Source organism: Struthio camelus, chromosome W, assembly GCF_040807025.1.
Source record: "Struthio camelus isolate bStrCam1 chromosome W, bStrCam1.hap1, whole genome shotgun sequence".
In the NCBI taxonomy this organism is placed as follows: Eukaryota; Metazoa; Chordata; class Aves; order Struthioniformes; family Struthionidae; genus Struthio; species Struthio camelus.
Window position 1 is genome coordinate 33,349,034 of NC_090981.1, and position 24,892 is coordinate 33,373,925.

Here is a 24,892-nt window from a genome sequence, read left to right on the forward strand (position 1 = left end):
GATAAAAATGACTCTATCCGTTTCCATATCATGGGGGCATATTTATCATCTGCAGCCCACTAATCAGGATTGTAAGGTAACTACTGTAAGCAGAAAAATGATGACTATTAGGCCCCCCAAAAGGTACAGATACTTAAGAAAGCCGAGCTGGAATCTTGGAGTGTTGTGGGAGTTTTTTTGTTTGTTGGTTGGAAAAAAAAAAAAAAAACCACCGCACAAAAACAACACAACCAACCAGAAGCTGTGAGTGACCCATCTCTGTTCGATTAGCTACAGGAACTCTACAATTTCAAGAATTTTCTTTAAAGAAAATTCCAAGTAACTATCATGTGTGCCTAAATCCACTTGCTGGGTTTTTGGGGGGTTTTGCCCTTACAATGACATGGTTCCATGGTTTTGTTTCCCTCCCCCCCGGTCTGTCTCCATTTCCTCTCTGATACTGCCAAGCGGCCAGAAACTTAGGGAAAAAACACTTAGGGAAAAAACACATGATCTGGAACTAATCATAAGCTTTTGACTGCGCCTTATTCACTTTTCTCTCAGCTAGACTTACTACTTGCCCCAGCTGTTGAAGCCTATTTTGTTACACCTCAGAAAGGCTTTTGAGTTCTGCTAGTGAAGACCTAAAGTGCTGTTACCATTGTAGAAAATACTGTTTCCAGTTGCTTGCTGTATCCATTTTTTCATATTAGGACTCTTGTACCTTCAGCCTTATTAAGGGAAACAAGAATTCTGAATAGACAGTGCACGAAGTAAGCATACAGGCATTTGTGACCTTATTCAGGTAAATAATTGAAATTGTTTTATAAGTTTTGTTTTCTGATTTCAAATACAGCTTACAATCACTTCTTGAATTGTAATGCCATTGGAAACTCACTGAACTACTAAAATACAAGACTGTTGCCAGAAGTAGTAGACAGGTGCACAGGTAAACCAAAAATAAAAAATAATTTTTTTTTGGGGGGGGGGGGAAGGGGGAGTTTAAGTAAGAGATGATATAGTCTTGGAGTAACTGATACCAAACAGGAAGAGCTGAAGACCCAGTATTTCAGGTATTGTTGACTGCTGTATTCTTTAAAACATTTTCAGAGCAAACTGAAAAAGCAATTTCACAAAAAACACCATTTACAGAGTTCTGGATACAGTATTTCAGTTGTGTGTCACTCTTCCCATCTGCTTATTCTTTTCTGTTGCTATTGCAAGCAGTAACGTTGCTGTTTTCTACTATAACTAACTCCTTCATTTTCAGTTGCAGTTTTTCCAGCTGTTCAACTTTGGGGAAAACTGCCAAGTAGTACTCCCACCAACACAATCCCCTGCCCCAACCACAAACCCCTTCCCCCCCCCCCCTTTTTTTTTTAATTGAAGAAGCATTGATTATCCAGCATATATCAGGATACATTGCAGCCCTCTCTCTAGAACAGCAGGCATGTTGATATGTCACCTTTCTTAACACTGTAATGTTCACTGATTGAATTGCATGAGCTGATATTAACATTTTAGAACTTCGTATGCCATAAAGAAAAATTGTTTAGAAAACCAGAATTATGTAACACTGAATTTTTTGTATATTCAGAGAACTCTACCAGTTACTGGCATGCTGGGCAAGGGTTCATTAACTCCATCAAAACTAAATGTACCTTCTGTCTCCTAAGAAGGATTGTTTATCATTTGTATACATTATGTTTTAATAAAATTTAATTGGAACTTTTCAGCACAATAAGCAGTAACTTCCTCCTGTACTTATAGCTTAGTCTTTTAGCTGCTTTGTGGCCAAAGCTAGGCCTATCTCTACAGGATGGGATTCAACAATTTATATTTGGTCCTAATTAACTGCTATAGAGCGTTGAAAAGCAAAGTGAAGGGAAAAAAGGTGTAGCAAGATCTTACCTGGACTATAAGGGGCTTCATGGAGCCTTGATGACAAATATTTTGCTTTTTTAAAAAAAAAAAAAACAACAACATTTATTCACTTTTAATATGCTAATTTTAAAAATAATTTTTAAAGGTAGATGTTCCTCTTCTGCCTTTAAATGGCTATTCAGATAATAGCTGAAGATGATGAAAGAAATTACAAACATAACACATTCTAAAAACTTTATTAGTGCGACACAGGTTCTCAATACAGACTGTTAAGTACAGTCAAAATTCTGATTATCCTCCATCTTAAATCTTTGGGCTGTCTGTCTGGAATACTATATACTAGAGTCAGATTTTGATACCCTTACAGATACCATCCCTAACATTACCTTCCTCTGGAAACTACTGGTGAAGTAGTACATGTGTGTAAGGAGGTGCAAAAACATGTTTTACAAGTAATTCAGAGGAAAAAGCTGAGGAATTCAGCACACCGAGGTCCCACAAGCCTGTAAACCCGTAGCAGACTTTGTTAGGGGGTACTTGCTCTTGGTGCCTGCTCTCTTGAGGACCAGCTGCATATTACACTGTTCCTGCAGCATTAACTTCTGCTCTATTCCTGCACTCCCTGCTGGGAGTACTGACAGAGGAACAGAGGCAAGGGCTAGAAACAGTGCAACGATGTCCTGCTGTCGACCTGAGTTTCTCTTTAACCTGTTAAGCCTCATGTACCTTCTTTTTTTCCCCTCTTCTGTGATAACAATGGTGTGTGGTACATAGTGATTTGTATTTGGATCAGTCCTGAGACTCCTGAACTTATGAGATAACAGCACAGATGCAATTGGAAGTAAAAAAGTAAAATTTCTTCTTTTCTAGTGGTTTTTTGGTCGTTTTAACTATGGTTAAGGCATCATCCAAAATTTATCTTTCTAATAAACTGCTTCATCAGGGGCATCTATCACCAGTTTCTCATTCTTTAGCTATCCACAGCCTATCTATGGTTTCTTACCAGGAACTGCCTTGAGGAAATACTTTATACAGCCAAGCTGAGGATAAGTCAAGCTCATTACATTCCAGAATTCTTAATGCTTTCACTGCAACATTAACAACGCTAGCACATACTTATCAACTTTTCTGAGATTTACAGGCACTATGTAGAGATTATGTGCAAAAGTTTGCAAATTTTTTCTTTTGGCATTGCTATTAATTTATGAAATATATTTCTTACAAATATAAAGCATCCTTTCCCTCCTAGAACTGAAGAAAATTACAAGAATTCAAAATGTATCAGTACAATAAAATGAATGGCTAAAAAAAAAAAATCTTAATCCATTACTGGAAAAAAAGAAAATATGAAAAACCTCCAGCAAATACCACTGTACAAAAACCACCCAGAATAACCCCATGTTTTTTGCATCAGCTTTTGTTCTTCAGGAATAATTATCCCGCAGCAGAAAGAAGACTTTTTACACCATGTGCCAAGATCCTGGAAGCAAAAAAAAAAAAAAAAAAAAAGTTAAGAAATTAAATGAAAGAAGATAAGCATAAAGCACATTAGCTTGGAAAAAAATTGCTGAATAGATCAGAGAAGAATTATCAGAAACACAGACATTCAGAGAAAGGAAGAAATCCAGGAAGAAGTAATATCAAAAGCCATTAGGTCTTGTTTGAAAGTGATACTACAGTAAGGTTAGTTCATGGAAGTAGTCAAGCAAACTGCTAAGTGATGAGTATGAGAGACTGTAATTACCTACACTTGTATTAAGGATGTGATCAAGCTAAATATAAAGAAATATACAGTAATAGTGGAACAAAGGTATAGAACAGGGCTATACGTAAGCCAAGAACAGAACACTGAAACCTGCTATACCTGTCAGCTTAGTTGTGATTTTTTTTTTTTTTTAAATACCTGTTCTGGACACTGTTCCAAAATTAGCCTGGTAGAGAAGTAATGAAACAAGCTCACTGTCCCACAGATAAAAATAATCAGTGGAAATAGACTTGGTCTTAACTACTCTGAATAAAGGTCTTACTGGGGAAGCAGTAGGAGTGACAAGCCTTAGAACACTTAAAATTGTATGAACTTAAGGAAATTGAGCTAAAGGAAGTAACTCTTCACCAACTGTGGGGAGAGAGAGAGAGAGAAAAAAAAAACTAGCATGTCTCTTTCTGCTTAGGATTCTCTACAATGAAGTTTAAAATCATCCCAAGTATTTTCTCTCTCAGTGAGCCACCTCCTCATTTTAGTTAGGAGTGTCACTGAGAGTTAACTTTTAACGCTTAGGTAAATTGTCTTTATAGTAGTTCAGAGAATAGACAAGAAATCTCACCCGATAACGTCAACGTTTAGCTTGTTTTCTGCTTCTCAGATTTGCTGCTGGAGGACTGTTCCCTTGCCTAAAGGGAAAAAAGATGCATGAGACAGACAGTAAGAAACTATGAACAAAGCTAAACTTTGAAATAAAACAGTGACAGATACTCATCTGAAGTCACAGTTCAAACATAAATATGATGTGCCCAGGAAATACAGATAATTTAGCAAGAGCATTTGTAACTTTTTGTGCATATTTATCTTCATTGTTCCTCCATCATTTATTTTATTTCAGAGTTTGTGGCTGACCTCTTCATACCCTATTTCTTGACATCATCTATCCTATGTTAGTGATCCAGTCACAGTTCGGAACTTAAAAAACCATACTCTTCCGAATAGGAGTTCCAGATCTCCCAATTTTACCTTGAAAACTGCGCAACAGCTCTGTTGTTACACAAAAGCAATGGGCAGCAATTTTATAGTGAAAAAAACACTCCTACACTGCAATCACTTAAATACAAAATTTCTACAGCAGATATGTTATTGTTTGATTCAGACATCTATCTGCATCTATTTCTCAGGATAGTGAGAGAACAACTTGATAGGAGAAGTTTCTTCCTAAATCCATTTTTTAACCAAAATCTATTTTCTGTATTTCTAGATCACAAAGAAAAAAAAAAGCAAGCAACATGATTAATTTTTTTAAATGCATCTTTTAAAGAAATTACTTCCTCCCTTTTCTACTAGATTCATTCTTCGTACTTATTTATGAATATATGTAGGGCTTTATTCATTTTTAAAAATAAATTATGATAAAAAGTTGAGAAGTGTGGTTGAAACAGTCATTTTCAGGATGTTATTATTTAAAATTGTCAAACTACTCCAGTTTTGTAGAAAATAATAGCATTTTATGTTTATGCTTAATTCATAAAGGGAACATCGCTGTGTTAAGAGCTGAACACAGGGTTTTGGAAATAAAAGAGAACAACGTCAGTGGCTGCAGGAGAGAAAACAGTTTCTTCTAGGTAAGAAACGGAACGATTTGAGAAACCATTGCAGAATAAAGAAACAGAAGGGAAAAGTGATGGGGTCCAGAGGCAAGCATAGGCCTGCGAAGTGTGACGGTCTTAGATCAGCAAATACCACAGCGAGGAGTCCGAGCATTACATGGAACATACACAGAGCCCCTGTGTGGAAGGCCACATGAATGCCAGCTACTTTTTCTTGAAAGAAAGATTTTTAGCCCCTATTTATCTAAAAATCCCTTGAAATAGGCAGGTGCTTTTCTCTCAGATACATACATAAATGGATCAAGTTGAGTTTACTACTATAAAACTTTCCGCAAACTAATACCCAGATAATAGGAATCCAAATTCCAGTTGCCCATCTTCGCATTTATACTGCATGATAACCCTTACTATCCATATGGTAATGTGAACATACCTTTTTAGGATCTTTGGGTTTTCTCTCCTCCTTTGGGGTTGGTTTAGTGGTGGTGGTGGTCTTTCCACTTTTGTCCTACACTCCAGAGAACAAAATAATTACAGTTACAAACAGATCAGAGAAACAGTGGTCACTCCTCCATGATACCTGCCATAACGAATTATTTTAGATGTGGATTGTAAGGTGGGAGAGTTCAATTGCACATACATGTAACTACTTCCTTAATCCAAAGAAAGCTAGAATCTGGAGCTTTGTTTAATATTGGGGAGACCAGGGCACCAGGAAGCAAACAAAGATGATACAGCTGATATATTTGGGCAGATATTGTGTTTAGTACAAAGCAATAATATTGCACCAGAAGATTTGCTCTGAAGTTCACAACCAAATAAACTACCCTTATATTGTATTTAAAAATATCAAGATTATGTTTTAATTGAGCCATCTCAGGATTCACTGTCAAAGCCAGCCATGACTGTTAGCACCTGGGTATCTCCCCCGACCTGAGGGACACAGAATTAGTTTTCTTTCGGTATAAGTTACCGTATCTAGCTGTGCTGATCTAAAATTGCCTTCTAGAATAGGATGGTTTTGAAAAAAAAACCACTGTCATGCAAGAGTGTAGCTAAAGGGATCAGGGTGCACAGTACTGAGAAAGTATTGATTAAAAATATGCCATAATGCCATCAACTGCTAGGATACTCAGAACAAATTCAAAAAAATATATACACCAAGCAACTATTTTTCAGGGAAAGGGGACAGAATTTATTTGGAGACTAACCGATTACACTACGTGAGAGAACATGAACCATAAAATTGGCTTTTACAGTTCCCAAACATTTTAATGTGGCAACAATTCAACATTTGTAGTAAGCCTATTATTTATTAATAAATGGGCATACCGAGAAAAGGCCTCAATTGATGCCAACCAGAAGGTATTAGATCTTCCTATGGAAGAGCTAATGGATTCCTATAGATGAACATGCCGATTGGTCAGAGGAGCTTATTTAGGAATGGAGTCATCTCCCCCTGGGAATTGCATCTGATTTGAATTTTAGTTTCAAGGCTTTTTCTTTTCCTTTTTTTTTTTTTTTTTTTTTTTTAAACTTACTGGTAGAGGGGAGCAACAAACATAAGCATAAAAGCACAGAACAGGACCATAATCAATATTTTAAGTATGAACAAACTTGTAATTCTCTTTTCGTAACTGGGTGCTTTGTGGTATAAGCTTAAGGAAACTTACTCAGAATTCCCTTGGGAACTGGTTACGCTGCCATGGCTGCGTCTGTCAGAGGGAATTAAGTTTTGACTACTAGTATAGTGGATTGCTCAAAAACAAGGCAAATTCAAGCCTTATTTCTTTCTTCCTTCTTCTCACAGGACATGCCAGTGCAGACTGGCTGGAAGCAAGCAGGTGACTATTGCAGGAATAAGGCAGGGACTGACTGGTAGGAGTTGGTAGCAGGGTAGAGACAACTGCAGCTGCTTTAACCAGCTAAGTGAAAAAAAACATTCACCACCAAAAAAAAAAAAAGAAAAAAGAAAAAAGAAAAAAAGATGTTTAGCATTTCTTTTCCCTGTAGGTAAGGGACCTGGGCATAGAATGGAATTTGTCACTTACAAGACAAGGGAGCAAATGGCTAACAAGGAGTTACTGGTTCTTGATTACAGTTTGAGTACTTGTAGAAAACAAAGGAGTCCAGGATTTTAGCACCACTATCCCCCAAACTCCCCCAAACTGCCGTAGTGTGCCCCTAGGCTCCTCTGCCAAGGAATCGTGAAAGAAGACTGCAGTTTTCTGCCAAGTTCCAACAGGTACAGCAGATGTCTTAAAGTCAAGACAAGACCTCTCCCCCTGTCCAGGCTCAAGGCAACAAATGCTAGGCTGAGGGAGAGCAAGCAGAAAGCAAGTTTCATAGTGCTTCTATGCTTCTACCCAAACCTGGATCAAATATCAGTCTCCTCTTTTAAATCATTTTCCAGCACAATCATCCTTTTTCACACATGTAAGCATAACGCCATCCTCATGTCGATGGCTTCCAGATCTATGCAGCTAACGCCGCTACTTCATTTCATACAGCCTCACTTTCTCACTACTTTGCTGGAAGAAGTCTGACAGAAGTCAGCCAGCTGTTTTTAAGTTGACGGCAGGACAAATAAACGCTTCATTTCTCACTACAACCCCTCTCCAAACCATTGCTTCCTCTTTATTGTCAACTCTATCGTTTTCCCTAACATGTATCGAGAACTCTTTTTTCAAACTCTGTCATCTTCTCTCTGCAAAACCCCTCTTGAACTGCTTCTCTGTTCCAGCCTACAACTATTCCTAGGTAGTGCATGCATGCAGTCATTAAAAACTGTCTTTCTCCTCTTCCTTTTTCTTTTCTTTTTTTTTTTTTTTTTAACTCTAATCTGTACAAAATCTGTTACCAGAATTCCCTACTCATCTCACATCTCCTAGCCTGTCTTACCTCTCTAAAAGACCCTGAATATCTCAAACCTACTTCTCTCCAAATATTTAGTATATAAGAAGAAACTTCAAACTTTCATTAAAAAAAAAAAAATCAGACAATCATTACATCTTGACAGCACCTTCCAAAGAGGCCAGCTTTAAACCTAAATTGCAAAGACATGTAAAGAAAATTCATGGATTAGCTAAAAAAAAGTTTATTTTGCAAGATGGCAGAAAATGTCCTACCTTTGAGTGCTGTGGTGTGGCAGGAGCCTTCGCACATGTATCAAAGTCACCTGATAGAGCATCAATAGCTGCAGAGTCATCTGTAGGCTTCTGCAATAATTATGATTCTGATACATACAATTTTCTGATTCATACAACATGCACTACTTCCTGACAGCCAATTAATTTTTCAGGTATTTAAGCCCAGTTTAATCATCCTTTTCTTAATAAAAGATATCGTAGCTCTACGCAAATGTTAAAAGAGGTGTCTATTTGACGTTCCCAAATCACGTAAGTTTTGAATACTGAGTCTTAATACCCCTAGTACGTTATGCACTAAAACTGTACATATTCTGAAGAGTTACCAGTAAGAAAAAATTTACCGTCCACACTGCTACAATTACCCACTGCATTCAACAGTATTTGTGAGAATTTGCTATAAAAGTCATGCCTTGAGTCTACAGTGACACCACTTTGGGGAAAAAAAAAAAAAATCAGCGCACATAGGATGGAACAAATATAGCACAAAAATATAGTAAGTTTTACCTTTTTTTCCTTTGGTTTCACATCATCTTTCGCTGTTGGCTCTACCGGTTGATCCTTTAAAAGGAGAAAGATTTCATCCTCCTTTTGAGCTGGTCAGATTAGTTTTAGCATACAAGTACTTACGTATTACATTTGGAATGTACAGATGACCAAGAAAAAAATCAAACCTTTCTGAACTAATTTCTTCATTTCTCATGCTATGTGGCTATCCCAAAGCCCCTTCATAATCTATTTTCATGATCTGTTTTTTTGATTGCATGTCTGTGGTCTCACCTTTCTATCCTTGTAATCATACTTCTTCTACTGGAAGAATAGTTTCTTGCAGCTCCCTCTTGGTGGACAAGATTAAATCACTGTCAGTGACTCGTCAGAGTGAATGACAGTTCCACAGGGCTGTAAGTATTTCATAATCTGAATAACGCTCTCTGCCCCCGAATGTAAAAATATTTTGAATGAAGAAGCATCATTAGCCACAGCATACAAAAATCTCCTGTTTACCCGAGACTATAATGCCAAGCTTTTTAAGGGGGACTCCCTATTTGTTTACCTGGTTTTCCTGAGCGCTTACAACACTGCGCCTGTTTAACTGGAATCTCTACTGCTGAATCTCCAGCTTTGGTTGATTGTAATTGGTTGGTTTAAAGTGTTTACCTGTTCAGACCGCCCAATTCAGAAGAAAAAAAAAAAAGAAAGAAAAAAGAAACAAACAAACCCAAATCTAAAACTGTTCCTTTTTTCTTTCATTTCTTTTTTCCTTTTCAAAGCAAATGTATACAATGATTTGGAGAGCTATTCTAAGTATACATCCTCAACTCTAATACATGAATATAATTCATACACTTACTCAGCTCCACTGTTCTCCTCTGAGTTCCAGAGATGGCAAGACTGGCTCATACGTACAGATTTCTAGTGTTGCAGTAAAATTGCTAAATAAAAACTAACAAAGCTTCTGCTTACCTGTCCACCCGACTCCAGAAGTTTCTGATAGTCTGGTGGGATAGTATCATCTCTTTCTCCAAGTTTGTCTCTGTGTTCAGATTTAGCCTTTTCCTGAAATTATTTAATTTGTAACAACTTTAATACTGGTATCTTTTATTGGTACTTTGAGATGCTAATCAACAACTGCAATAGTTACAGGTTCTTCTCTATTATGCAGGATATCCCAGTTTGACAAATTAGTAGAAATGCTAGAAAGATTAGCAAAAAATACATTAGAGAGTTCATTAAGCTTGAATACATGAGGACAGAAGCATTTTTTGAAATTAAAAGTTTAGAATTATTGGAAATAACCATATATTTATTCCACCATGAGGAGTGTATGACATGTACAAAACTTTCTAAATTACTAGCTGTCAATGGATGTACACTTTTAATAAGTTAAAAATATATATACACAGCAGCATCGCAACATAAAGAAAACAGTTATGCCAACTGTCCGTTCTGCTTTTCAACAATATGACTAAAAAAAAAATTATTCTACACTTCCACACTGAAGCTCATCCATGCACTGCAGCTCATCCATGCACTGCAGCAGCTTAAAACACAAAACTGACATTCTCGTGATGTCTTAGCCATGAATGTGTCTGAGCATCTGTGGCCTAAGAGAAGGCACTTCTCCACCTAACACCAAACTGATCAAGGCTGGCTTACACGTCTTACCAGACTTAGGAGGCAGAGACAGCTTCAAACACAACACTACTAGAGGACAGAGCACCACAGGCTCCTGTGTACCACAAGGAGGGCAGCATTCATCACACTGAGTTTATTTTTCTATTTATACTGCTTTTATTTCTGACAAGCATAGCAGGAACATGCCAAATATAACAGCTGATTTAGATTCAAATAGGTTTTTAAGCATGTTGCTGAAGAATATTTTTGTATTTGTAAAAAACCAACCTTTTATGGAACTTTTTTTTTTCTAAACTGAAATATTTCATCCAGTATGAGCGTCTTCCATGCTTTTAAAACACCAACACAAAAAGAAAGCTGGGTTCCTACAGCTACACTGCCACTGAGGCACAGAAATCACTGAGATCTCACACATGAACAGTTGCTATGGCAAGGAACCACACTGTAACCATAACATATAAGCCTTTTCATAATGAGGCAAAATATCTCCACACTGGAAGTCTGTCCTGAGATTAGGGGAAAAAAAAAATCTTCTTTCAGTTCCCACCCTAAAATGTAATTATGGGCAGCTTATGGTCATTTTTTCCCCAATAATGTTCTTTAACTTTAGTCCTGTTTATAGTGTACTACTACTACGCAGAGATGCATCCACTTTTCTCTGGCATTTTCTTATGAGCAGAAATTTGCCACCTTTTTGGCTAAACACACATCATTGTTATAGCCAACTTTCACGCTTAATGGAATGCTTTAAAATTAAGGCCTTTATACAACTGTAAGGAGAAAGATTGTATTAAAAAAAACAGGAATAAACAAATGAAAGAACAAAACTGAATACATTAACATGTCTGTTGATAAACTAGATGTTTGTGAGGTTATACAATTCAACTAAGTTTCACAAAAAGACGACCATAAAATTCACTTTAGAAACAAAGGAAGAAAGAAAGGCACTGAAGTGAAATTATTGCAAATTTCTCCTAACATTTCAACTATCACCTCAAAATGTCTAAGATATATTAACTAATTCCACATTTATCACAAAACTCACAAACAATGCAGTTGATTCAAGAGTGTATGCTGAGAAGCAAAAAACACAAAAGTGAACTGATTAATACAGCTACACGAGGTACAAAATTAATATAGGACTAAGATTACTTGAAAAAAACATATCTGAAAATCACGTGCCATGTACTCCCATGAGGAATACTGTAGTATACTACTTTTTAAAAAAAAATCCCTATAAAATAAAGTCAATGTCTCAGTTCTTTCAGGCAGCACAAATTTCAGAACGTCTTTTATTACCTTTACTTCATCCACAACTGGTTTGTTCTCATCAGGGTCAGGTTCTCTTTGTCCCAAGGAATCAGACAGGAGATCTAAGGCTTCATCCATCTCTTTTCCTCCCTACCAAAGTATAAACATATTTGCAAAAGCAAATCGGCTGTAAAAATAATTTAGTTCATCAAGCTAAAATAAATACTGACTAATGAACTGTTAACTTCAGCAAACAATGAACAATCAACTCCGCCTCTGTAATTGCAACGCACTGGTAATAGCACATATAATAGCTGGAAAAAAATTACAGGTTATTTAGACCTAGAGAGCATATAATTTCAGGAAAGGGTTACAGAGTTGATTCTAATGCCTTTCTTTTGTTATGCATAAGCCAAACTGATCTAATGAAACTAGTTCTACAAGAAGGTTATATTTCATAGGTGCCATTCATTTTGCAAACATCATTATCAGTGCAGATTAGCTGCTAAGCAAGTGTCAGTCTGAATTCACATTTTTAACAGTTAAATGTAATAATATTTAAAAATTTTAAATTCAAAACTTTTTAAAGTTAAATTTGACTGAATTAAAACTGAATTAAAATATTTTATCTTCAATATGTAGGGTCTTTTGCTTATTCATGCCAGTTTTATTCAAACGCTGGTTAGGAAAAAAGAAAAAGGGACCTTAAACGGAACAAAACCTAGGTGGGAGGAGTTTCTTTTATTCCCTTCTCAATTAGATTGAAAACACTAGAGGGAGCTCTCACTGCACAAATCAAGAAAGAAAAAGGAAGAGACATGCAACATTATTGTTTAATGCAATTTAGGAAAGTCCTCCTGCTACTGAAAAGGAGGTTATGGAACTGCCTTTTCCACCATTAACCTTGAACTCATTCTTTTATAGGCTTCAGAGATGACTTTGCCACTATGCCAATGACTATGCTACCATTTTTTGAAATGCTGTCACTAGCCAACCACAAAAAGAATGACATGGTTCAACAAAAGGCCAACCTGCCCAAAAATGAAACCAGCTGCAGGTAGATATTATCCGCATCTACCCACAGAAATGAAACGCACAAATCCACTCAGGTCCTCTGTAATTCTGGAGGAATCTACATAGGGATGGGCACTTCTTCCAAGTGCAGATGATGGGTTTTCAAAAGCAAACTGAAATACACCATAAAATGGAATTCAGACTACACAGATGAAACAGTCTTAACATTCAGCTGAACATGAAGATGAAATGTCCATGAAATCTCAAACTCTTTTTCCAGAGAAAGCTTTTTTCAGCCAATAGCCTGTCTTATCAATAAATGATTTAAATTTGCAACACTCTACTGGTAAAACTGGTCTGACCATACCTCCCATTTCCCTTCATCACTCAGATCTGAGTTGGAACTAAAAAGTGTTGCTTACTGAGGTAGAAGCTGGAGGAGCTGCTGCGTGCACTGAAAAAACTGTAGCAGCAGAGACAACTTCAGAGGAATCTGTAGGTATTTTACCCTCTTTGGTTTTCTGAAACAAGACACAGCATTAGTAGTAGTAGAGAGCGCTAAGGGAAGAAGTAAATCCCATGAACGTGAAATGTAAAGTCCATACAGTTTATTTCTAGGATATTATTTTTCTTAGAAGCTCAGCCTGTTTCAGATAAAACCCCTTCCTGAGAAGCCCTGTACATTTATTCAGTATCTGTTTGCTCATGTTCAATCTTCCATCTCAACTAATGGGTCAAACCCCGGCTTAGCTGAGGTCAAAGGGAAAAAACATGACTTAGGAGGAGGTAAGATTTCACCAAGCTTGTCTATAACCCTAAATAACACTTTTAAAATCTCAACTACTAGGCAGCATTAATGCAAGCAACTGGTAAAAAGATAAGACAACTAATTTATCTTTTTTTTCCCCCTCACGATTAAAGTCTCGGTCTCTATTTTACTTATTTATTGTAAGAAAACTATTTTTAGCTTTTTATTTATCAAATTTTATTTAAGAAAATTTACATAAATTTTAAGGAAAACAGAAAAATCAAGATTATTGACACAACTCGAAAATAAAACAACATCAGAAATCAAGTATACTCACCTTTATTACAGTTGGTGTAGGTAGTGGTGCAGAAGGGGCTGGAGAAGAGGAAAATCCTTTTGTCAAACCTTCTAAAAGATCGTTTTCACTCATAGGCTATCATTGAATAGGAAAAAAAAAAAGTTTTTTAAGCCTTTTCAACTATTAAAAGTATAGTTTAGTCATGAGGTAACAACTCTACGGTATAACTCCACTTTAGGAGTAGAAACTGGGAAAGCTTACTAACGTTTGAGTAAGTAATCAACTGATAAAACAGTTATCTGGATATCCACTTATTTACCTGAGGTTTTTCTTCAGGTTGTGGCAAGAGCGTTCTTCCGTCTTTATCCTACAAAAGATAAAGCCCCTTACTTTAAAAGGGAGTCTTTAAATGACCCTGCAACACAAGTATTCTGAGAGAATTCACAGAATGACAAGTAACTACTACACAGAAAAATGATCTAACTAGTAACCTCTACTGCTGTTATCCACTGCGTCATTCAAAAATACAGGTCCTGTAACTTAAAAATAGAGCTGAGTGCCAAAAAGCAATTTGAAATGTGGGATTCTGAGCTCCCCCACTTAGTGTTTCAATTTCCACAGAAATGGCATTATTGATACATAAATTCCCAACTTCCAGCTTTATATCAATATTCCTAGACGCAGAGTCCAGAAAGGCTCAATCTTCTCACATTGGCAGCTGTGGCAGGTGATGTGCGAGTTTTGGTTATACCTAAGCATCCTGTTTATGTCAAATGAGTCGTGTGGTGATGCTTGTAAAAATACCACCTTGAAATGTTTTTAAAGAGGTACAATAAATCACAATTTATTAAGTTATTCTAAAACACAGAAAGCTAATGAAAGACTCCCAGTGCACTAATCTCAGTCAAAATTATTTATAGGTAGGTATCTTTACTTAAACCACTTCTATGAATATATAGGCATCTAATGAAAGATGTCAGACATTCAGAAACTACAAACACCAATGCTTATATACTATAATAATGCCTGAAGTAAACACCAACATTCAATAATGAAATGGAGCGTCAGCTTCATCCATATATACTGAAGGAAGAAAGGAAAGTAATGAATTACTTTTGCTTCTCTTAATCTGTACTCTGGAGGAATTGTTTCTTCATCTTCACCCAGTTTTTCCCGTTCTTCCTGTTTGGTTTTCTCCTAAGAGGGGAAAAAAAAAAAGAAGTTAACCATAACTGAACAGGAATGGATACAAGCAAGCTCTGAACGTCTTTGGTCTACTGATTCTAATTAGGTTTTTTTAATTCAGTCTAACTGCCAAATAAAAATCTCAAGCAAATTTAAAAAGCCCTCTTGGGAAGGGGTTGGCTTCTCAACCTGTTTTTTCTCTGCCTGTTTCTCTCTGCATAAATCAGGAGTAGTTCTAGCTAGCTCCATAAAGATCAACAGAATTAAGTAAATAGACAAGCACAGACCAGTAGCAAAAGAGCACCGGATCTCCGAGCACTAATTCTTTGAAATGCACTCAACAGCTATCTGGACTGTGTGCAAATGAAGGCTAAACAGTGGAAACGGTAGCTGGATTCATAAACGATTAACCCTGTACAAACAACCTTGGAAGACAACTAAGAAAAGGTAGTAAAGCCAACTTTGGACACTTTCTGCTGACAGAGTGCCAGCACACCAGAATAGTTGTCCTCTCTTTTTCACTGCATTCGATACCATCTGGCTCATGGCCTGCAGTGGCAAAGGGAAGCATTCAGATTGTTTAAACAGCATCCCACAAGACAGAATAAAGCTATTTCAGTAACTTACATAGGGCTCCCTGTTAAAATTATAGTCAATGAAAAAAACAAACACTTATAAACCAGCCCTGATTTACGCAACTCATAAATTTGGTTGCTTTTGAAAAAGGGCTAAACTATGTGCTATTTCTAATGTGCATTTTAGTTCTGCTTTGCCTCAGCACTAAGACACTAGGCAGACGTAATTTTCAGAGGCTGAGATCATGTATTACAATGAGAAAAACAATAAAGAAAATGCACTCTGTGCAAATTCTGCAAGTACTTTCTAAGCAGAACACAGTTGGTTTCATGAGTAAATTTTGTTTTAAAGTAGTGAAAAAATTATCTCTAAATTGTTCAGCCTGAGCAAATACAACAACACTGAAGATAACTACATTAACAAGGTATTTTTTGTGAGGTTGGATTATTTTTCTACCTTAACTTTATCCACAGCAGGTTTCTTCTCTTCTGGGTCAGGCTCCCTCTTTCCTAGACTACTAGACAAGGCTTCCAAAGCTTCATCTGCCTCATGACCAACCTGTAAGGGTATTGACACAGTCAAACAGGACTCCTGGTTTGGAATTCAGCTGCAGCTGAAGCGACATGTTCATAAAGAAATACTATCACCTTCAGTCACACATTAAGTAAGGTAAACGTGGAGAAATAAAAAACTGTAATGCCTCTTTCCCCGGTTGTCTTCACGTACTTGGTATCTGCTCGGTTCAAGGTATAAGGGAACTTTGAAAGGGGTTTGCTCTGTAAATGCTCTCTTTCCAGAGACTCATTTACTGCTAAAACCTCCTGCAAGGTTAAGTAGGGCAATTACAGGTAGAATTCGTCTTCTACTGCAGTATTTACTAAGTTGGCAAACAGCATCTCTTTTATAGGATTAAAAGGCTAGAAGAGACCATGACAACTGTCACTCTGACTTCCTCTATTAAGAAGGTCATAGATCTTCTGCGTTCAGTTGGTATTTGACTGATACCATGTTATTTGGAAAGCACTCAGCCTGTGCTGGGAACCGCCAGGCTAAAGAACTCGCCCGAGGAACCTGAAGGGGTCACCCAACTACCCAGGCTGGTGAGCTGGCTCCCCAGTTTCAACCCTGTAACTGTGGCCTGTATCTCAAATGAAGGACACCTACTTAGACTAAAAAATATATTGTGGACCTATTCTATCAAGTACCCAATTTAATAGTGTTCTGATGATCTTTATTTACTCCTCCCAATCACAGACTGATGCAGATTGGCTTTAATTATGCTAAATTCACTTAATTCTTTAACAATCAGGTTCTGCAACAAGCTGTTCCCTTGTTCTGTCTGAAACCAGTAAGAACGGTAGAACTACAGGTACCAAGTTCCCTTTCACACATTAGCTTCATTCAAAAAACCTCCCTGGAACAAATATCTCAGTAATTCTTGAGACATACAGCAAATGTAGCTCCCAGGTGGTTCAATAGGTAGTTCATGCAATGTAAAGCAAAAAACCACTTCTATCTCCTTAGCTAGATGGAAAATATTCAAAATGTTGAGCATCAAGTCATTATAATTTTTATCACTTTTTTTTTTTATTGCAAGAAGTGCCAATGTGTTGTGTTGCAGGGATCTATTATGCGGTTAACTCTACAGAGGAAGAATATGCATTACTGAAATAAACCCCTTGACAACATGCTATTATCATTGTATAAATAAAGCACTGAGTTTTCCTTTAGCACCCGCTGAGGCTGCTAACTACTCACTGAAGAAACAGCTGATGGAGCTGAAGACTGCACAGTGCAAGCTGTGGCACGAGGAACTACTTCATCCTTAATAGTTTTTGCAGGCACAGGAGCTGAAGGCTTCTGAAACAGAACAAATGCATTGCATTTTATTGACTGTGCTAATAAACGTACCTGTTGAACAGCTTTTTAAATAAAGCACAAAAAGAAAAAGAAGGCCTAGAAGCCTAGCTAGAAGCCCTGGAATTAAATATTAAATGCCAAGCAGAGTTTTCAACACAAGTAATAACTGAAATATTCCACATTCCACTGAAGGCAATAGAAAAGAAATAAAACAAAAAAAAACACACACACACAGAAACAGAAGAAAGAAAAGAAAATATTTTTCCTGAAACAGCAGTAACATTATCCAGTCTTAGCAAAATTATCAGCGTCAGCATTTTTACCGAACAGGAGAGACATACTTCAGACATGATGCTGGGCTTCGATGGTTTGGACTCTGCTGCAGGCTGTACAGGGCGGGCAAAATCTTTTGAAAATTCATCAGCAAGATCAGATTCACTCAAAGGCTGCAAAAAAGGACATATGTAGCATGGGGGACTCACTGCTTTTTTTTTTAATTGATTTTTTTTCCTAAGAATTATACTTTAACTTTTCAGAGAGTAGACAAACTTTTGTGGCCTATACAGAAACAACCTTTCGCGGTTACAGAGAACAAACAGAATGAATTCCACAGTGCATAAAATTAGGAAAAACATACTCCTTACAAGGCTAGCGAAAAGGAAAATGTGACTTTTTCATTAGAAAAAAACCTCCCTAAAATTTATTGGCTTATATTTACTACAAACAGTATCATATAATTATAACACTTCAAGTATAAAGTACACATAGGTAGTGGGAAGTAGCACCATCAGAATTCTCCCATTTAATATTGTTTTTCCTTTTTTCAACAGAAGTACCATTCCTCTCGGGGGCAAAGGCATCCGAAAGTTCTTGTAGTGTGTGCAGTGACTGCTGCCGCTCGATGGTTTCTATTGCAAATGTTTCAGGAAATGGTGAATAAACTGCAGTTGTATTTCCCTATTCTATGACCTATTGCTGATGCTCCTGTGACCCTTTAGACTAATGTCTACATCTAAATGTTTAAGTCTTTTCTAGCGGGGATCTCCATTCACTTGCTAGGCACAGCCTACTTGAATAAATTCATAATATGTAAAATGTCATTCCTAAGGAGAGTCTCTTAACATTTCCCCCTCACACTTTTCCTCCATCATCTCTCAAGACCCCTAAGTATTTATAAAAAGTCTCACACGAAGCCCCACTCTTCACGACTACTGAGTTGCTCATTAAACCACTAAACCAAAAATTTTTTTGGCCTAACAGCTTTACTCACAAAAGTAATCTCACTGCATGTACTTAAAAGCATGTAGAACGGAAGCCTAAATGAACAGAAGCTCTAGCTGAAATCATAAGGATGAAGAAATGTTTATTCACCAGGGACTGACAAAGAAATGACAAGTGACTGAAGGTTTTGCAACTACTGACATAACCTTTTTATTTCACTTTTGACTTCACAGCTTTCAGTTACTGATGATACCACAGGAATACTGGCAAACACATCTTGCTCAAAACTGCCTTCCTCAAATTATAAATGGAGGACTAGTGCAGAGAAAAATCCTTCAATGTATTTCTTAAGATACCCCTGTGATTCACTTATAGAACAAATATTCCATTACGTTTGTGTCTCAGACTGATACTGGCTAGAAAAGTATGGGAATATTTATTCTCCTGCTAATCGCTTATTTCTTTTGGTTCAAGAACTCACAGTTCTGAGCTCACCTCCTGTTTTGATTTTGTATTTGACGTTACTCAAACTAGGAACCAGCCCCCTTGAACTCATGCTATGTTCCTCTTCTGGAGACTTTTTTTTTTTTTTTTAAAAAAAACCAAAACCATGGATGTATCCTCTCTCTCTGCCTCCCTGTGAAACTGGAGGGCTTATCATTTAACACTAGCGTCTGCTTCCCTCAGAGCATAACTGCTCCCTCTTTTTTTCCCTTACGACATGTTTGGCAGGTGTTCTTCTGTGCAGTGTCTCATACATCACCCATCCAGATGATTAAATGTCTAAGATCTGACAGACACCAATTTATAGAGACCTAAAGTCTTTTCATCATTGCCTTTGCGTTTCTCCATATTTCAGATGACTTCATATTTCTGTTAAAAAGGCACAATCTCATTCTCACTTAGATTTGGCCTGACCTTCATGCTTGTTTCAGAAGAACAGAGGTTACTTGTACTTTTCCAGTCCCAAGCCAGATATTTTGGTAGCACTCCTCAACTCAAAGTATTTCCCAAAGTGAATCCTTTCATCTCTTCAGTGCACAGCTCCTTTTCCTAATTTTTGCTTTCTTCCTGTGTATCTTTAATTAACCTTTACAACTCTCTCTGTCAACGTATTTTGCACTTTCTGGGCCACGACGGAGATACTTTTGGCAAAATCCAAGTCGTTCTCTGTGATTAGGAAAAGGTCCACAGCAGATTTTTCCTTCTTTCCAGTTGTGTTAATTATCATCTGATGACTTAACGAGAGGAAACGGTCAAGAAAACTATAGACTTCCTTGTCTCATTTCTCTCTGTCTTTTGACAGTTCCAGCAGACTTCTACAGGGAACCCTACCCCAACTTCTCATTTTTCTTTGCATTAACAGTCTTCTCCGTAAGTCTGTAATGTCCGAGTAATTTCTTTTTCTTACTATGAGCTCTCTAATCACCATCTGTGAATGTCAGTAAAACAAACTTCCACTTGGCACTTGAGAGCACTGGGCTTTGTGCAAAGAAGTAAACATATAAAAAGATTAAGAGACTTACATAAGTGTGCAGAGACAAGTGATGACAGAGAGGGAGAAAAGAGGGTACCTATTCACACTCCTACAATACTGTCAGTTTTCTAACCTTAGGTTTTTCTTCAGGTTTTGGTACTATTGGTTTTCCATCTTTATCCTGAAAATAAAAAAATATAAATATGGTTGATATCTTTCCATCGTTATAAGAAAGTGCTATACACGACAGTCACCAGCATAATAATATAAGTGAGGCACACAAGATGGAATCACTGACGCAGTAACAGGAGCCCCCCTGCACAGAGGGAATTCCTACATGGCCTGGTAAGCGGATCAGAAAACAATTGTAATGCGAGCATGATACAAACGTGCCAAGAGACTGAAACACTGTTCATTACCGTATTTCTCCTTTAGCACAACACAGTATCAATATACGTTAGGAATAAATCCAGTAGTTAAAACAGGCTTTGAGTACCAAAGACAAACTTTTGCACGTGAACTAAAACAGGATTAAATCCCAGGTCTGCAGTCAGGCAGTCTTGACATCTCAAACAGAGAGGTAAAACTGCTCCATTCAAAACAATGTCAACATTCAGCTCCAGCCAGTTATATAGCAACTTTGTTAACATCAATAAGGCTAATAACCATGGCAAAAACTTTCACTTCTGTAAACTAAACAGAATTGCATAGAAAATAGATCTAGGTTCTATTATTGTTTTTGCTAACCCTGAACAAGTCTCCGTCGTTCCAAGTGACTATTTGTAACAATGAGTGTAATTTTCATCCCACTTTAAAATAGTGTTTCAAGGCTACCTCACAAAAGGATACCCAACAACATTTCTAAAAAGAGATATAAACTGAGGGTTAGTCTAAGAAATAAATCACACCATTCTTGGAGAAGGAATGCGGGAACTCATTCCTATCAGGAAGACCTGATATTTGCTAATGATATCTGATAAATCAAGTTATTCCCGACAAAGGAAGGGAAAGAATCTAGAGATACAGAAATCACCAAAAAGGGAAAGCTGCAGATTGAATAATTCTACCGTTTATGTACATATGACCCCTATCCTTGTCCAGAAAGGGTGAAGGAGACAGTTCCCTATTCACAGGGCAATGGAAAGATGAAAAACTTACCAATTCTGGTGTTAACCTGTATTCTGGAGGTATTGTATCATCTCGTTCTCCTACCTTTTCTTCTTTTTTCTCTTTAGCTTTTACCTGAAAAAAGGAAGCACAAAAACATTCACTTAGATCAATCCAAAGGAAAATTTAAAACACACTCAACTTCCTTATCAGGATTATTCTGCCTACTATTTGAAGAAGTACTAGCATCAGGTTATTTATACACATCAAAGATACTCAAATCCCTCAATTTATTAATGCCAAATTTCTCTGGTAAAGTAATCATTGTTTAAAGATCAACACAATGCATAAATACAGTTGTATAATTTTAAATTCTAAACCACTGCAGATACTGTTTAGAGTTGTAACTTCATGGCTGTTACTTCTGGACTTTTTGGGATACACAAAGCCCTCGGCTTTCCTTGCCTAACATCACTCTGACTACATAAGCTGTAATGCTGGATCTTTTGTCTACCAGAGGCTACTGATGAATGATTTTCATTCTCTGGACCTCCTTCATGAAGCGATGCATCCACTAAATTATCTGAAGGCCCAGATTGACTGAATCTGCACTGCAAATACTCTTTTTTTTGTCAAAACTGAGCTCCAGCATCTTCCTTCAGCAGCAACTGATTTTCCCCTTTCGCCCCTGTCATTTGCCTACTCTGAGCTGTAAGTAAGGACAGGAGGAAAAACAGTGAGACTAGTCCGGCAGCGTTATAGGCAGAGTTAAACAAGACTAAACTAAAAAGCCAGAGTTTAACATGCAAAGATAGGGCTACTGTTCAAAATGTTGAAAAAAAAGATGCCTGAGGAGACAGAGGGAAAGACCACAGCCAAATTAGAAAAATAACGGGGTTTGACAGGAAAAGGAGAACTCTCACCAAAAAGCAAAAAGGCTATTAAAAAAAAACAAACAAACAGTAAACATACGAAAGAAAAGCCTGTTACAAATTGTACCCCATGCTTGGGAAATAACAGAGAAACTAAAGCAAACACAGAGGAAGGTGTATGTACATAGGCATGTGTAATCTAAAAAGGATAGATGATTATCCAGAACATCTGACTATCTTCTCTCCTACCTGTATTTGTTACTTTCTTGATTTTCTTAATCACTTTAGACTGAGACATTTCTTAGAATTTTCGTATCTAAGTCACTTTTTTTTTTAATTATTATTTTACACATTTGTATGGTATCTAGCAGAAAGGAACCAAAATTCCATGGGGGATTCTGAAAAATGCTTTAAAATCGAATAAATAAAGCGTATACCTCTGACACCTCTACAACAGTGCTAAGATCTTCTTCAGGTTCAGGTTCCGGTTCACCAAGAGTATCAAGAAGAGCTTCCATTGCATCATCTTTAATTTCCTGTAATTAAGAAAAGTGTAAATCATTTTGTTATTGCCATAAAATGACACAGGCTTTACCTTACATGTATCTTTCATGCTGTATACGATGCTCATGCAAACAGCCACCACCATATGAGTCATTTCTGCTTGGTTTCACCTGATTTTCTTAACATCAGATCGCAGCATATGGCAATTCTGTGACAAAATCAGCACGTTAAAATAAGTCTCCTCTTAAGGAGAGAGAAAAAGCAGAAAGAGCAGTATTGCATAATACAACTGCCATATTTTTTGAATTGGCAAGCCTAGAAATTACAAGCTCATATTCTCTCTCTAGAAAGGAAAAAGGGAAGATTTGTAAAATATGAGAAAATGAAATCACATCCACGTTTTTAAAAAGCCTCACATAGCTGAGAAAACACATTAATTTTAATGCTCTGTTGCTCCATTCACAAGAACAACAACAGTTATCCCTGGAGAGGACTCCTGAAGCGGAATTATCTGACCCATTAAGGCAAGATGTTTCAGATGCAGAACACTCTCCTTGCAGTCTGAGAAGCAGCAATTCCTATTACTCCAATACTGCCTAGGATAAAATGGATTTTCAACTGAAAATGAGGATGATGAGCATCTTTACAAGATCAGGCACACATACAGCATGCAATGTGTTTACAGCATGTGAAATTTTAATTAGAAGTTAACTAGCCAAAGACAGAGTATCTATACCTCTTTTGATTTTGTTTTCTTCTCCTTAGGAGGAGCGGAGCTTTTGACCGAGTTTGCTGCCTCTGCTTGTACAATCTCTCCTTCCTTCCTTGGCTTCTTTTATACACAGGCAAAATGAGAGATGTAATTACAGGGAAGTTTTTAAAAAGAAAGAAAAAAGGAAAATTGTCAAGATAATTTTAAAGTAAAATATTAAGATAATAATGACAATATTTTACAGCAATAAAGGCTTGCAATGGCAAAAAAGCATCAATACCTCTGTCACCGTTGTCGTCTTCTCTTCAGTAGAAGCAGTGCTACAGGTAAAATCAGATGATAGGGCATCTGCAAGCTCATCATCTGTCATTGGTTTCTGACCAAGAAATTGCAAACCAGGCTACAGTTATTAAAACTCAAGTATCAATGCGGTCAAATTCAGTTTAAAATCTGAGTGTGAACTGGCTTACAGAATGATCTTGCAAAGTACAGAAATTCAGGTACACTTTGCTAGAGACATTACCAAGAGACTCCTGCATGCATAGCTACTATTGCCTACCTTACCACTATTATACCCAAAATCTCAACAAGTATTTGATTTAATTGTTTCAGCTTCAGTCAGTACCCTGAAAGTTTCTATTTCTTCATTTTAAAAAATGGGTTAAATTCTACTCTTTTTTTTTTTTTAAATCAGTTTTTATGTTATTTGGCAGCCTCAGAGCCCTCTCCCACTTCCTGGAACTTTTGATGACAGAAGATTTTTTAATTTTCCCAGGAATCCAATGATAACATTGGCTTATTTTCAATAAACTGCAATATAAAAAAAAAAAGTCTTACTTCAGATCGTTCATCTATTTTTGGTGGGAATCCATCTTTGCTGTTCCCTTTGCTCTAAAATAAGAATTAGTTTTGCGGTGAATGTGAAACAACAATATAAAAAAAAAAAAAAAAGAAAATAAGCACAAATAATTATTTTGCTCACTTCACTAACCTTCAACAATTTAACATACTCTGGAGGGAGACTACCTTCCCGTTTACCCAGTTCTTCTAAGTATCTTGAAGAAATATCTTCCTATGAAAAAAATGCACACATTAATATTTTTGTACTTCTGTTTATTGAACAACTTATTGTTTCTAATGTAGAGCTATCTACAGTGATACTTCTGGAAAGAAAACGTGAGGATTGGGTAGGTCAGAAGGCCAGTCTTGGAGCATGATCAGATAGTGTCTTTCAGAACCTAGTGTCATGAACATGCATCTCAACCAGCTTCAAAAGTAGATGCCATCTAGCAAAACTCTGCATGTCCACAGCCAGGTTCCTTCTGCAGTAATATATGTCATTTCAATGTCTCAGACCATGGACTATATTATTTCTACCTAGATTGAATTTTAAATATTTATAAATTCTGACGTTTTTACCATGGATGACTATTGCATTGAGCTAGTAATCTTGATCTTCCTTTTGTAACTCTCATGTTCAAACTTGGAAAAGTATGCATTCTTCCCCAAATTCTCAATGTTTTACTGTGTTGCAAGTAGAAATGAAAGCTCCTAGGCTTAGCCTTCTCTTAAGCCTCCATCATTCCCTTTTGTAAATCTGATGCTCA

At 36.9% G+C, this 24,892-nt stretch overlaps 1 protein-coding gene across 14 annotated transcripts in view; it reads right to left on the reverse strand.

Moving 5' to 3' along the window:
• Positions 1 to 1,948: 1,948 nt before the first annotated feature.
• The window catches only part of LOC104150393 (calpastatin), a 63,509-nt gene continuing 40,565 nt past the window's right edge, over positions 1,949 to 24,892 (reverse strand). For 5 of the 14 annotated variants that reach the window (XM_068926076.1, XM_068926080.1, XM_068926084.1 and 2 more), the window contains 21 exons: positions 24,277 to 24,357; positions 24,123 to 24,176; positions 23,566 to 23,661; positions 23,310 to 23,405; positions 22,507 to 22,605; positions 21,249 to 21,332; positions 20,224 to 20,271; positions 17,734 to 17,838; positions 17,291 to 17,392; positions 15,989 to 16,090; positions 14,885 to 14,968; positions 14,091 to 14,138; positions 13,811 to 13,906; positions 13,148 to 13,246; positions 11,760 to 11,861; positions 9,789 to 9,881; positions 8,832 to 8,885; positions 8,307 to 8,396; positions 5,612 to 5,691; positions 4,188 to 4,254; positions 1,949 to 3,343 (listed from right to left, as the gene is read on the reverse strand). In XM_068926076.1, the coding sequence (XP_068782177.1) occupies positions 4,197 to 4,254; positions 5,612 to 5,691; positions 8,307 to 8,396; positions 8,832 to 8,885; positions 9,789 to 9,881; positions 11,760 to 11,861; positions 13,148 to 13,246; positions 13,811 to 13,906; positions 14,091 to 14,138; positions 14,885 to 14,968; positions 15,989 to 16,090; positions 17,291 to 17,392; positions 17,734 to 17,838; positions 20,224 to 20,271; positions 21,249 to 21,332; positions 22,507 to 22,605; positions 23,310 to 23,405; positions 23,566 to 23,661; positions 24,123 to 24,176; positions 24,277 to 24,357 (1,671 nt within the window). In that variant the 3' untranslated portion in view covers positions 1,949 to 3,343; positions 4,188 to 4,196. The remainder of the gene's footprint in view (positions 3,344 to 4,187; positions 4,255 to 5,611; positions 5,692 to 8,306; positions 8,397 to 8,831; positions 8,886 to 9,788; positions 9,882 to 11,759; positions 11,862 to 13,147; positions 13,247 to 13,810; positions 13,907 to 14,090; positions 14,139 to 14,884; positions 14,969 to 15,988; positions 16,091 to 17,290; positions 17,393 to 17,733; positions 17,839 to 20,223; positions 20,272 to 21,248; positions 21,333 to 22,506; positions 22,606 to 23,309; positions 23,406 to 23,565; positions 23,662 to 24,122; positions 24,177 to 24,276; positions 24,358 to 24,892) is intronic. The other 9 variants (XM_068926078.1, XM_068926082.1, XM_009684651.2 and 6 more) reach the window with 3 other exon arrangements.